Here is a 14,748-nt window from a genome sequence, read left to right on the forward strand (position 1 = left end):
TTAACAATAATGGCGTTTTTATAAAAAATGCCACAAAAAAATTATCTCAAAAAGGCGCGGTTTTATTTCAAAATTTTCCACTCTCTGAAATCCCGAATTTTTTTCCCTAAAATTAATATCCTCGAAACACTCCCAATCTCACCCCTCCATTTCTCTTTTTAATCAAAAAAACTCTCCAGCAGCAGTCTTGATTTGATTTCCAGTTAGACTCTGAAATAGAAGAGTTGGCAGTGAACCAGACGGCAGCGTTGAAGGTGGGGTTGTGTCTATTGGCATTTCATGGAAGGACTGCAATACAATAGCCTCGATCTCGTAACTCCAAAGCCTTCCTATTTGCTACCAGTTTTGGTAGTTTCAAGAAGCTTATTTTTTGCTTTATTCCTCAGACGAAGTCATCAGTCTCACAAAGGAAGAAATTTCAACTTGTTTTTTACGTCTAAACGAAAAAATAATGCCTAACATTGTTTCAGAGGTAAGTTCAGATCCACATTTCTTCCATTTTTCTATCTCTCTTTCTAGGGTTTTGTTTGTTTGTTTCTAAGGAAATGGAAGAAGCGGAAAAGAGCTTGGAAAAGCTTAATGAATCTGAGAAATTCTTGAAGTTCCATTGAATTCAGTTGACTGCGGTTAAATATACTAATTTCAGTTGAGGTTGCTGCTGTTTTGTTTTGCTCTCTCTTTCGCTGGAGAAACAGAACACGGGATTTAACTTTTAGTGATTGTTTGAAGTGATATTAATTCGGTGGATAATTAGTTTAAGCAGATCTTTACAATTAGCTTCTTAGTGTTGTTTTCGTTGCTTGTTTTATTCATTTAAAAGAATTAAAACCGAAGAACAATATGTTGTGAATTAATTGGGTTCAAAATTAGGCGGTTGCTTTAGAATGCTGGATTTTTTTAACTATATTGATTTTGCTTGGTTTCTCTGATTAGCAATAGAGAGCGTAAGTTTCATTCCTTGTACGAGTTTGATGTAACATGGCTACATTTCAGTTGCTTGTTTGTTTGGTTTAATCTGCTTTTGTTTCAATAGCAAACTGACTGATGCTGCGATTGCGTGTGATAAAATTGTTTGTTGGTGTTGTTTGCAGCACTTGCTGCGAAGAGGAACAGGTATCAAAGACAGAAGTCATTGATGCTGCTTGAAATGGAGAGTCAGCACGCCAAGGGGTTACCATCAGTTCCCCTCAACCCCCATTAGTAGTCAAACAGCCAGCTTTGGAAAGGCGACATTACTGGTTTTCATAGTTTTCCACTCACACATGAAGAGGATATATATATAGATTAGAGGGGGCGCATGCAAATGAAATGCAGTGCAGTTATATAGGGAATACAATAAAATAAAACACGTGAATGAATTTCTATACTGAAAAAGGAAAGAAAAAGACAAAAAAACCAAGAGTTGGTGGATTTGGATTTGACCAACGAAATAGGGCCTTAGAAAGTCGCATTCGCTGTTGAAATGCATTGTATCTCAATTCGCCTTATAGTTTTTCCCATTGATCAACAAAAGGGTATAAGGAGGTCAGTGTATGTGTTAATCATAACCCTTTTTTTTGTGTGTGTGTGACATTTGGTGAGCAATGCAATGCATGGGGTTATAAATATCCACACTTGGATTATGTAAATGAGACCACTAATTTATTGCCAAGAGGTCCAGGTTGATTCTACTTAATTTTTTTACGTCACTCTTGTTTCAATACTCATTCTTTCACCTCTGGATTTAGGATTTATATTTGGTTGTTTCTGCAATCAATTGTAGAATTGTTAACCGTTATGTATGAGTTGTGTCGTTTCCTCGGTAGTTCATTGCCCAAGGTTACATGTCTTCTGAATAATTATTTTTCCCTCTATCTGATTTGAGTTATTTTTGTTGGTTTGTATAAAGAAAAAGGGATCCAACAAAAGAAATGTGGTAGTGAAATTTTTTTTCCTATCTTCGCATTAAAAATGGATTACTAATAGATTATAAAAGGTAGAAAATTAGTTTAATTACAAGTATGATTTGACATTTTCATTTTCTTTACTTAGAACGTAGAATTTGCTCTTTCTTTGTATATCTGTATTGTAATAGTCATATGAGCTCTTTTGAGTTTGGCAGCAACTAATTAAACTTGGATGGGGCATTTTCATCATTACATGAGCAAAGTTATTTTTTGACTTGTACAATACCATTATAACAGCCATGAACTGGAATTACATGTGATATTAGTAACTTGTACCAGCCCTTAAGGCTTCGACTTTACTTAAAACAGGAATTACATGTGATCTTTGGCAATTTTGCCCAGCAGAATTAAGCTAATTTTATGGTTCTATCTTTAATTAATGCAGGACTGAGCAATGCTTCCTTTACAGGTCAATTTCCTGTTTCTTTGTCATGGATGGATGTATTTATTGGAATATGGGACTAAGTAACTTAATACAAAGAAATTTTACATTTGTTTTTCTATGCCTTTTAGATCACCTCTAATTTTATTCTAAAGAATTTGTGGAAGTTTTAGTCGGTGTTAGTTCTGCTCGTATCAGGGATCTGTTTAAGAGAGCCAAGGTGATAATGCTATAAGTTTCTTATATTTGATTGCTAAGGCAGCATGTAGCTGTTAATTGTTGGGCATATGATAATAATTAGGGAACAGATAAAATGTTGCAGATGGTTGGGCCACCTATAAATCAGCTTGCTGTATTTTCTGTGTTATTTTTTTTATGTTATAAGTACAAATTCCTTTTATTTTATTTACAGATACTTGGTTGTGCTATGTACTTTGTGTAATTTGTTGAGAAATTCTTATCTTTTGCAGGTAAATAAACCATCAGTTATATTCATTGATGAAATTGATGCTTTAGCAACTAGGTATGATAATCTTGTTTCTACTCCTATCCCTTCTTTTTTTAATGCAAGAATTTGTTGAAACCACACCATTTGTTGACATCTGAAGGCGAATTTAGCAGATATAGTTTGCAACTAAGCATTAATATTTTGCATCTGATTTAAATCAAGTGATTGGAAATGGAAATATAGTTGCCTTGGTTATCGTTTATGGTATTTTATAAGACATTGAGAATGAGCTACATTCGGTACCTTTTACAGGCCAATTATCATTGCAATTATGAGTAGGAAGATAACTATAGATGAATTTAGTGGTGAGGAGAAAAACATAGCTGTGTTTAAGATCATATGTAAATGATTTTCTCTCTTTCTTTCTATCGATCGACGTTAGGGATTTTCAAGGAAACAATGCACCACCACAGTATAATGCGACCACTCAGAGCGGAAACTACTTTGAATCAGCTACTAATAGAGCTTTATGGGTTTGATATTGGCAAAGGTGTTATATTTTCATTGCTACAAATCGTAGAGATTTGTTAGATCCTGCACTTCTCGTGCAAGGTCGTTTTGATCGCGAGGTTAATTTCCATCACTTGAATAGCGAGATCTAATTAGGTAATATATCTCATCAATACAAAAATATATTGAATCACTTTATCACCCATCACTTGATCTTATTAGTTAATAGCAGATCTAATTAGTTAATTTCCATCACTTGAATAGCAAATTTTATTATATTACATTTTTAGTATTAAATTTTTCATGAAATTATAATAATTTAATAAAATCATTTTTACCCATCGATTATCATAATGTATTTAATTAAACAATCAAGAAATATTAAAATGATAACAAGTGGAGAGTCGACATATTATCTTTTTATTGTAAAATATGCATATGTATAATTAATAAACACTTCTCTATTTAATTAAAAAATAAAATAGTGGCCAAATAAAATACTATAAAGTAATACTCATGACTTTTAAAATATGTGAAAATAGAATAAATTATCTTAAAAAGACTACAGTCATCGCACAAATAATTTATTGATTCAATATATTGAATATGATTGATAATTTTGAATTAAGAAATCGATAGATTATACAAATTTTAAACACTCAAAATAATAATTACTAATTTGAAACTTTTGCTATAGAGAAAATGAACATATTAAACACGGCAATCTATTTAATCACAACTTTAAACTTTTAATCCATTAATATAAAAACTGTACTAATTATAGTTAAAATACCAGTAAGGCATTTGTCATGTAATTTCATTATTTGGTTTCGAGGGATAAAAGATATTCTGGATTTCTATTTGACCTTTTCGGCCTTTGTGCTAAATTTGTACCACCAGCCTTAATGGTCTCTTCCTTTCTTTATCATTTCTATTCTTGATACTTACTTATCAAAAATGGGTGCACCAACAGAGTCAGGCCTCGATCTCGATGAATGATCTCGCAATGATGTAATGTAAGCCACTTTGAGCAAAGGTACTTTTTTTTCACGATCGTTTGTTTCTCAAGAAAGTATGGAAATTTTGAGCACTTAATTTAATTGTATAATTATTTTAATAGATTAGGCTATATTTGGCTGCGAAATGAATACCAAAACGATTTTGAATTGAATTTGTTTTAAGATATTATTCCAATAGCATTAGTTTCTATCGCCTTGTGAACTTTTAGTTATAATTAATGAAAAAAAATCAGCTTTTTTCTCTCTTCCATTTAAAACATTTATATATTCTTTTGATTTATTTGATGTAGTTGATTTTGAAAGAACTTGGTGTATTTGCACGAGAACTTTTGTGTGTTCGCTGCAAGACTTTCCTACGTTTTACTTGTATTGTTTTGTTCTCAGGTTGATCAATAGAAGTCCTCATTTTTCTTCCCTGTTTCATCTGGGTTATAATTGGTTGTAACTTTGTTTTCGTGTTATCTTGTTTAGGTCAGAGCATTATGCGACAAGGCATAAAATATGCATCTCAAAGACTAGATACATTTGCATGTGTTAGGTATAGAAAAGGTGTTTCCATTTTGGTGTTAAGATTTTATGCAGTGTAGTTGCTTACTGTCTTACACTATGTTGTCCTTTTAGGCAAAATGGTTGAACAAGCAATTGAGCAAATTATGGCCTTTTATTGCAGAGGTAAGATACTTGTTCTTATATATATTTTTGCTATAAGATTCATAGTAGTTGCTGGTTATTTATTTCAAAAATGCTAAGAGAGGCTTTTGTGTAACTGAGGTTTTCCACCTTAACAGATGAAATTTAGGCAGGTTGTTCAACTCTTTTGGTGCTTTCTGAAGTGAAAATAATTGAAATTTTTCTCTATGTAACTTACAATTTAGTATTTTTTCATAGTAGATAAAACAGTATTAGACTATTGTGTTAGTTGTCTGCAATATTAAGCATTCTGAACATCAATATATTTAGATATTTTGAGGTTTAAAATTGAACTCAGGGAAGAAATAAAGATAAAAACAACTAACATAGTGGATTAGGAAAATGCTTTGCCATGAGCTGCTTTCTGTTTGACTTGTTTACATATCTAAATAATAGATTGTTTGAGGATAGGCCATGGATTTGGTGATATTTGTTATTTAAACTATGTAGGTTTTAGATGCAACGCCTGTACATGTAAAGGCACATGATTAATAACATGATCAATGACTTTTGTCGAAACAAATTCTAATTCGTGCATTATGGTGGAATTATTAAAAATTTATCTTTCCATATCATAATTCAAAGAGATCAAATAATGTGCTTTGACATATGTGGCTTTGAGGGTCGTATAAGTAATTTTCTTATTGGCCTGACTTTGGCTTACAGGTGCATACTTTGGCTTTCTGTTCCAGTGTTTTGGATTCTCTGGCGGTTGAATTGAAAGCATCAAAGGACTTCTCTAAGTTATATTCAGGCGTTGCAATACTTTGGCTTCACATAAGCTTGAACCAGCCCTCTGTTGTATATTGTTTCTTCTTTTTTTTGATCTTTTTCCTTTGATTAATGAGAGGTGATGATGAATTGACATTCTTTTCTCACGAGGATGAATTTTGTTTTAGAAATTGTAATATTTTGTGTGTTTGTATGTGTTATTTTTATGTATTAAATTACATATTGAATCAATGTTTATGTATTAAATTTAAATTCATTAATTTTTATATTTAGTTTTGAAGTTTAAATTTTAATGGAAAATTTAATTTAATTAATATTTTTATTTATCCTTAAAAGTATATAGTTTAAATTTCAAATTTCAAAAATTAAACATAATATAATATTTAAAATAGAAATAAATATTATTTAATTAAAATAAAATAATTTTTAAAAGGTTATAATCTTTAGTGGCGTTTGTGGGAAAAGGGCGTGAAAGGTCATGACCAGTAGCGGCGTTGTGGGAAAGCGTCGCTAAAGGTCATGACTTTTAACGGCATTTTTTTTTCATAAACGCCACAAAATGTTAGTGGCGTTATGTTTAACGGCGTTTTTGCGGCGTTTGTAAAAGCGCCGCAAATAATTTTAGCGGCGCTTATAGGCCCAAAAAAATGCCGCTAAAAGCATGTTTTGCTGTAGTGTGTCTTTTAAAATTTAAAGTAATACAATATGTTTTATTATTTAGTATTATATACTCTCAAATTTTATATGAATTCAAGTTATATTTTGTTGTAAACATAAATTTTTTTCATTATCGAAACTCGTTTGATTTGTTAATTTTTTTTACTCCATGGTGAACAATAATACAAATTATAATGTATCATTTCATAACCAAGTTCATCTAATCAACTAATTCAAAATCCAATATAATTAACTTGTAATATTTGATATACTTATAATAAAATTATTTAACACAATTGATTTTATATAATAAATTAATATTATTTAATTTTATGATAACAAATAATAATTAGACCTGATCATGGGTCGAGCCATTTGCCTAAATCTAAAGACTCATCCGAAAAGTGGGAGCGTTTGGGAAAACATACAAGCTTGAAAATGGGCTTGGACAAATAATAAGGTCTGTTTTCTAAAACAGGTCGGACCTTGGGCAAAATTTTTTACCTAGGCCCAACCCAACCCAAATCATATGGCTATACTTTTTTTTTTTAATTTCTTGGAAAATATTTATTTTAATATTTTTAGTATATTTAATGTATTATGTTTTTAAATTTATTTTTATCTAAAAAAATTTATTACAGTCGAGCAAAGTCAAGCTCAGGTTTAGCATTATTTATGTAGATCAGGCTTGGACAAAAATTTAAACTCATTTTTCGGGTCGAACCCTGGACTAGAAAGAGGGCCTAAAATTCTACATTATCCTGACTTAGCCTATAATCGGTCTAGTAATAATAACATTTTCTTTTATTTTAATTTTAATTAAAATATAATTAAAAATATTATGTGACATTAAAAATTACTTAAAATATAATAAATCAATCATTTATATTGAGATGTAAACATTTAAAATATGTAGATACATATAATTACATTGAAAGAAAAATAAACCCGAATCAAATCCAAGGCTAAAACAAACTGAAGACTAAACTAAAAAACTAAATTCCAAAAGATTTGAACTTAAAATAGTTTGAACCTGAAAAAACCTAAACATAAAATACAATAAAAACAAAAATTAAACTTGAAAAGACTTAAACCCAACAAACCTGAACTTAAAATAATTTGACTCGAAGTTACCTAAACCTGTCCCATGGCCACCTATACAAATATCCAATTGAAATTATAGAGTCTATCCTCGAAATAAACTAGACTTAGCCATTAAAAAATTAGAGAAAATTATTAACTAAATCTTAATTTAACTTATATTGACATTATTGTCCATTTAAAAAGATGCGAGATTGAGCATGCAAGCACATTTGTGCTTGTATTTATAGGTTTGCGTGAGATTATGGAAAGTTTTGTTAATTCTATAAAGAAAATAAGAGGGAACTGATAGCTTAATTCCACATGGCCAATGGGCATAAGCCAAGTGTAAGTAAACTGCAAAACCGGTCTGCATGGATAAATTCTAAATAAACCTCAACCTCTCAAAACGGAACAAGCTGCTCAGGGCAGACTCAGGTAGTGTCAACACTAAGACACTTATGGCTCTAATAGAAAATCTGAACCTATGGCCTCCATCGAACCTGCAGAGAAACCTTGCTTTAAACCCCCCTCCAAAGCTCTTCAACTTCAAACCTTCTGCAACTCATTCGATCCGCAAGCCTCTCCACACTTGTCGCTGTTCTCTTGTGAATGAACAACAGCAACAACAGGCTCCCTTTACAGACCAAGAAAAGCAGCTTATCGACGCACTCATTGGGATCCAAGGCCGAGGCAAATCAGCTTCTCCTCAGCAACTCAATGTACAAAAAACATTTGACCACCCATTTTGCTATTTAATCTCTGCATCACTTTGAATTTTAAGAGTATTATATTTGACTTTCGTTTTGATTTCCGAAGGATGTGGAGCGTGCAGTTCAAGTTCTGGAAGGCCAAGACGGCGTGGGAGATCCCGTCAGTTTCCTTCTTCGAAATTATTGGCGTATCTGAATATCGACCAAAAATGTTGGGTTTTAAGTGGGGAAATAAAACGGACGCTTGTTTATGTAGTATTTGCTGGGACAGTGTTTAGATTTTTATAATTTTAGTACTGAAAAATTCTAATATGGTCTTCTGATTATGATTACTTTGTTGCCTGTAGACAAGCTCTGGTCTAATTGAAGGTCGGTGGCAGTTGATGTTTACGACTAGGCCTGGCACAGCTTCCCCAATTCAGGTTAGTCGTCAACTCTCTGCTTTAGGGCTCTCCAATAACTCATCTTTATATTATCCAAGCTATAACTCATTCGCTTTATATTAAGCATCCAACCTATAACCTTACACCACCTTAACATACTCGTAGGCAAAGACAGAGAAGCATACACATAAGTGTGTAACATGTAAAAACAACATAAGAATTAGACTTTAATACCATGTTAAGAATCAAATTTAGAGTCAATTGGTTATAAATGGAAAGATCCGACTTGAATATGACACCACATGCAACTCAAGATTTGACTAATGTGGGATAGCACCGCTTAACCCTTGGAAGATTTTCATCTATTCTTCTGTGTCTATACATGTTTAGAGATAAGTTTCTTTTGTTTTGTACTGGTGAAGTTAGAATTCTTATCAATAGTGGGAAAAGACTTCAAAAAATCTTTTAAATAGCATACTTATATTCTTCCCAAGCCAGGAATTGACCTTTAAAAATTAAGTCCGGTTATGCTTGTCAAAATTGTAGAAATGACTGTCTTTAGACTTTCTTGTGCATAACTGATTTTGGGCTTATAGGAAGAAACTTTGAAAATCATGAAAGGGAAGGGAGGCTTATGGCGTTCCATTGATAGCTTTAATATGATATAATAGGAGTATGAATAATTTGGGTGTTCTTATGATGACTCTGTGAATATAGGTTGTCAAATGTTTGCTTGGGTGTGGTTCTATTGGAGTCCAATGTTGCAATGAAAGGGGGATAAGTGAACTATTTTAGATAACTTTTACTGCAATGAAGTTTCTGTTTATCAATTCTGTTTAAATGCTGTGAGAAGGTAGCTGAATGGTGAATGTTCTTGCAAAAGTTGGTATCGACAAGGAGGTATGCTCATGGTATGGTGGTTATGCTTGTTATCTTGTTTAGGAGTTGGTGTGTTGTTGGGCCTGTTAATTATCTCTTATTTTGATTCATGTGTTTGCTAATAGATTGGATCATTAATATGTTTTTTTCCGATTTGCTTTAAATTTAGGCAAGAGACGCATTTGAGGTGTCCTGTTTCCTGTAATGGGTGTGGCTCATCTTTTTAATGAGTTTTTTATTATTAATTAACAAATTTGACTTAGCAGCAAAATGAAAGTTCTTCTCTTTGAAATGCAGTAATTGAGGATACTATAATGCAAATTAGGTTAGTCTGTCTTCCCTTAATTTTTCTTATATTTTTTTTTCAATGATGTGATTTTTATTGGCTGTAGAGAACATTTGTTGGGGTTGACTTTTTTAGTGTATTTCAAGAGGTTTATCTCCGGACAAATGATCCACGAGTTTCCAACATCGTAAAGTTTTCTGACTGGATAGGTGAACTAAAAGTAGAGGTAAGGTTTTATTATCTCTAGTGATCACGGTAGCTCATTTTTTGAATCATTTATGTGCAGACGAAATGTCATGAGACATAAAAAAGTAGCTCTTTAGTACCCTGGCTTGCTCAAGTTGTGGAAGCTTTCTGTATAATGTCTATCTATTTGATGCTTAAAGAGATTTTTCTCATGAAACTAACTTTTGACCTGACAAAGGGCAGATAATTTAGATATATTTCTTAAGAAAGAAAATCGTTGTCCATCCATACTTCACAAAACTGGCATAGATGGTGCTGAGAGATATCAAAATAAAACATTCGCTTAGTTATCTGTTCAATCCTTATTTGAATTGAAATATCAATATTCCAGCTAATGTAACATCCTTGGACAAGGGGAATGCCATTAATATTCTCGTAGTTAGATGTGTACCAAGGGCACTTGAGTAGGGTTCGGTGCATGTAAACTTAGATGCATATATAACCATATAGCCACGTCCCCCTCTTAAGTCAAACTTCGTTAGTATACTAAGTTACAGAGACTCTTCATTTTCCCTAATACTCACATCTAACACATTCAAACATGGATATGAGGGCATTATCCTCCAAATATATGAAAAAGATAACTTTGAAAAGTTTCGGACAAATACTTGGACCAGGCACTCACCTCAGCGTTATTTAACATAGATATTATAAGGTGGATGAGACTCACTCGTATCCCTTACTCTTTAGATATAATACTGTGTTCTTGAAAATAGGTTAAATAACAGTGAAATAAAAAAAGAAATCAAACTGGTTCGATAACATTTCATATAAAACAAATACTGGAATCAGCCTTTGGTAACTACATGCCTCTTCTAGGAGATTATGGATTCTGAATCACAATTTATCAAAGGAGAAAGCAACTTCAGTTGCTTTCTTTTTGAGCTGCTTGAAAACAATTTGTCCATAAAAATGCCATAAGGTACTTTCTATATTTCTTGCGTTCTTGTCTGCAATATTGCAGACATTAAGTTTCGATCGGGCAGACCTCAGATTTTCTCATGGATTAACTTTTCATTTTCTTTTCCTTTTACAGGCAGCAGCATCAATAAAAGATGGAAAACGGATCCTCTTCCAGTTTGACAGAGCTGCCTTTTCATTTAAATTCTTACCATTTAAGGTACCATATCCAGTCCCATTTAGACTTCTTGGAGATGAAGCCAAGGGTTGGTTAGACACTACATATCTGTCTCATTCTGGAAATCTCCGTATTTCAAGAGGAAATAAGGTGACGACATTTATTTACCTTCATCTTTTCTTTTTCTAAGTGAGTGTTATGGATAAAGTTTTTACTAAGGAAGTGCAGCAATGTCTCTGTAGTGCAGGGCACTACATTTGTGCTTCAAAAGAAGACTGATCCTAGGCAAAGGTTGTTAGCAGCTATTTCCACGGGAACAGGAGTTGAAGAGGTAAAATAATAATTTTAGGATTTTCCAATAATGTTGGAGAGAGCTCGTACTATCATGTAGTGTAACCTCCCTCTGCTAATTGTTACATGCCTCTACCTTTGCAGGCAATTGATGAGTTTATCTCCTTAAGCAAGAGTGTGGCTAAAGATGAACCAGTACTCTTAGAGGGAGAATGGCAGATGATATGGAGCTCACAGGTTTGTTTATAACGCCTCCAGCATCTAAGCCATAAATTTGTTGGAAGAGCCTAAAATAATGAGTAGTGTTTTTTCTTTCCCTTTTGTCTCATATGTTCACTCCCACCATAGCATTCGTGCTTCATCTAGAATTAAATAAGGGTAGTCATGTTCTTTCTTTGGATAATTGCTTCTTTTTCTTTCTTTGCTCACCTTAGCCCTGACTATATTGTTGCAGGTAGAAACAGATAGTTGGCTAGAAAATGCCGGCAACGGTCTTATGGGCAGTCAGGTAAGTGACTTATAAATGTTAATAACTTTGGCTTTGTGATGATGCCTCTATTGCTGGTAGTTCTCTCTTTTATGGAATTGCCTCACTAGAGTAATTCAGTTCCTCTCTCTTTTATTCCAACTGCTTTAGATTGTCAAGAATGAACAAATGAAGTTTCTAGTGAGCATCGTACCTGGGATCAGATTCTCCATGATTGGCAAGTTTGTGTAAGTCTCTCATTTTACTTTAGTGTTGAAAGGATAATTTTTTTTTTTCTTTTTTGGTCCAAATTCAAAAGGATAAAAGTTGACTCCCAAATTCATGTTAGTTCTTCATTCTACTTCACTAGTTTAGCCAAAGATAAATAATGAAGACTGATGTCTCCCAGGACATACATGGCCCTGTCATAATTGTAGGTAGGTCATGAATATATATTTCCTAGCTATGCAAATTGCCAAATAGGAATGTATAATATAAGATCTAACAAAAAAAATTAAAACATGATACTAATAAAAGGTTATGGCAAAAGACCTTGGAATATAAACATCTAATATAATATAGATCTCATTCGATATAGCCAGCTTCAGAAACTCTGCTACACCCAAATGTAGAAAAAATTAAAGAAAATTAAAGTAGAAAAAAGTCTAGCCAAGTCCAAACTGCATTTCGAAAACCCTACTTAAGTGGATAGGCTACCATACATATAGAGACATCAGGTATGTTTGACGCGTATGATAACCATTATTGATCAACTAATAGATATCACCCGCCGATATTTAGCTCATCTATTCTTATCTTTGTACTCTCAAATATTGAATTGACACTGCATTAGGAGACTCTTCAATTTATGCCAGAAGTTTCTTATTTTTCAAAATTCCCTAATTTAGAACCCAGTTATAGGCCATTGAGGCATTATTCAACCTATCTTACTCAAAAGCCGAAGATAACGACAATGCAAAGCTAATGTGACTTGGATATTTAGATGTAAAATATGTATCAAATGTTTTATTTATTTGTCTTTTTGTTGCTTTCTTCTGTGAACTATAAGTTCTGTAGTTCCCCCTTCATCGAAATAAATCAATGTTTTATTTATTTGTCTTTTTCTCATCGAAATGTTTTACTTAGATTTTTTACTTTATTGGTATGGGGATACGGCCACTTCAAGAACCCTATAAATACAAGAAAAGACTTGGGAAATAACTGAACATATCCATGTAGCACACATACATGTATCTGACACGCACTACTAGTTTGAGTTCGAGTAACATAGAAATGAATTACCGTTTAATTAATTAGTCTAAAACTTGATCACACAAATTGCTTGATGCAGCAAATCAGGCACAAAAACATATGATGTTACAATGAACGATGCAGCCCTGATTGGTGGTCCATTTGGGTACCCTTTGGAAATGGAGACCAAGATCAATATGGAGCTTCTGTAAGATGACTCAAATAAAATATGCTACTTGGTTGGATGTCTAATTGGTAGCGTAATTAATTACCTTTACTAAATATGCATTCGCAGATATAATGATGACAAGATCAGGATTTCCAAGGGGTACAATAATATTTTGTTTGTCCACCTTCGAGCTTCAGATGGGTCAAAATAGATAAAGAAAAAGTGAATAGCAACCTGTACTTTTAATGTTCTATGGCAACTCTTGAGTCCCTCAACACTATATTTCAATGTATGAGGCTATTTAACAATTTTACTATTATGGAATCTTAATTGGTGCAACTTATTCACCCAAAATTGTATTTTTTTTATACAATATTGAAGTAGGAGAGTATTGAATCGGTCTGAAACTGAACCATACAACTTAGCTTGCTTTTGTTGTATCATTCTTTTGATTTGGTGATAGATGTGACAACCTGAAACTAATCCTAGCCCTCCATTTTCAAATTTGAATTTCCAAGCATCAAAATTATGTCTGCGTTGGAACTATATATAAATTAAGAAAAAAAAAGATAAATTATACCAACAGTTACTTAACTTTGGGATAGTTGACAAAATAGTCTCCTAGGTTTTATTTTAGTCACTCAACATTAGAAAAATAACAAAATTGTCCTTTTAACCATTTTCCATTATAGACGTAACGAAAAAGTGACATGGCATTTAACGGTGGGCTAGCTGTCATTTAAGTAGTCCTTTTTAACCCTAAGCTCATTTAAGAGCCCTGGGCAGTAGAAAAAGAAGAAGAGAAAAAGAAGAACGGGGAAGAAGAAGAAAAGAAGAAGAGGAGAAAAAGAGAAAATGGTTCATACTAACGGTTCCCAAGGGTCAAAATTCGGGAACTCAAAATGACTACTCTTCCAAGGCACCAATGCCTCCATGGCTAACACCTTCCACCGCACAAGTTAAATGCATGTACTATTGCACATACGCAGTTTGCGCATTGATTCTGAAGTTTTCTTCTTCCGATGATAGAATGGACATGATACCAAGGTTGAAATGTCTAGAAAGTAAATGAAGAAAAGGAAATACAGGGCTAAGAAAGTCAGAGGTGTAAAGAAGGTAATTGGGGTGTTTTTCTTTCAATTGTTTTTTCTTGAATTTATTTTGTCTATTATTTGTGACTTTGCCCACATTGCAAACCATGGCTGGAGAGGTTGCCATGAAGAAGTGAGATCTCCATAGATATGTGTTGGAACATTTTCAAATATTTATAGTATTCCAATAACTATAAATGAATGGGTATAATTAATCAAAAGATAAATCTTTTGGTCAATTGGTCAAAAGTTATATCATTTGATTTTTGAAAAAGAATTATAACTGTTCAAACAATATATTTGAATAATTATAAAATTAAATAAATTATTATTATTTATTTATTCATAAATACACCTATTGAAAGATGTCCCTATGAAGAGACATGAAAATTCCTATAAATAGGAATGAGATTTCATTTCGAAATCACACC

The 14,748-nt window shown here is 32.7% G+C and overlaps 1 protein-coding gene and 2 long non-coding RNA genes across 3 annotated transcripts; all 3 read left to right on the plus strand.

Annotated features, from left to right (window-relative positions):
* The first annotated feature begins 54 nt into the window (after positions 1-54).
* LOC128296376 (uncharacterized) lies at positions 55-1,675 on the plus strand. The gene is made up of 2 exons (XR_008286986.1): positions 55-472; positions 1,092-1,675. It is a non-coding gene; the product is annotated as an uncharacterized LOC128296376 (long non-coding RNA).
* A 2,952-nt stretch (positions 1,676-4,627) lies between these two features.
* LOC128279465 (uncharacterized) lies at positions 4,628-5,993 on the plus strand. Its single transcript, XR_008269651.1, has 4 exons — positions 4,628-4,689; positions 4,777-4,843; positions 4,927-4,977; positions 5,662-5,993. It is a non-coding gene; the product is annotated as an uncharacterized LOC128279465 (long non-coding RNA).
* Positions 5,994-7,781: 1,788 nt separating this feature from the next.
* On the plus strand, positions 7,782-13,633 carry LOC108486639 (probable plastid-lipid-associated protein 12, chloroplastic). Its single transcript, XM_017790794.2, has 11 exons — positions 7,782-8,186; positions 8,284-8,337; positions 8,525-8,599; positions 9,832-9,951; positions 11,008-11,199; positions 11,297-11,380; positions 11,485-11,577; positions 11,795-11,848; positions 11,978-12,054; positions 13,158-13,265; positions 13,353-13,633. Exons 1-11 carry the CDS (start codon positions 7,926-7,928, stop codon positions 13,435-13,437), a joined length of 1,203 nt encoding a protein of 400 aa, XP_017646283.1. The 5' UTR covers positions 7,782-7,925; the 3' UTR covers positions 13,438-13,633.
* Positions 13,634-14,748: the final 1,115 nt, after the last annotated feature.

The sequence above is a fragment of the Gossypium arboreum genome, chromosome 8 (assembly GCF_025698485.1).
Source record: "Gossypium arboreum isolate Shixiya-1 chromosome 8, ASM2569848v2, whole genome shotgun sequence".
NCBI lineage: Eukaryota > Viridiplantae > Streptophyta > Magnoliopsida > Malvales > Malvaceae > Gossypium > Gossypium arboreum.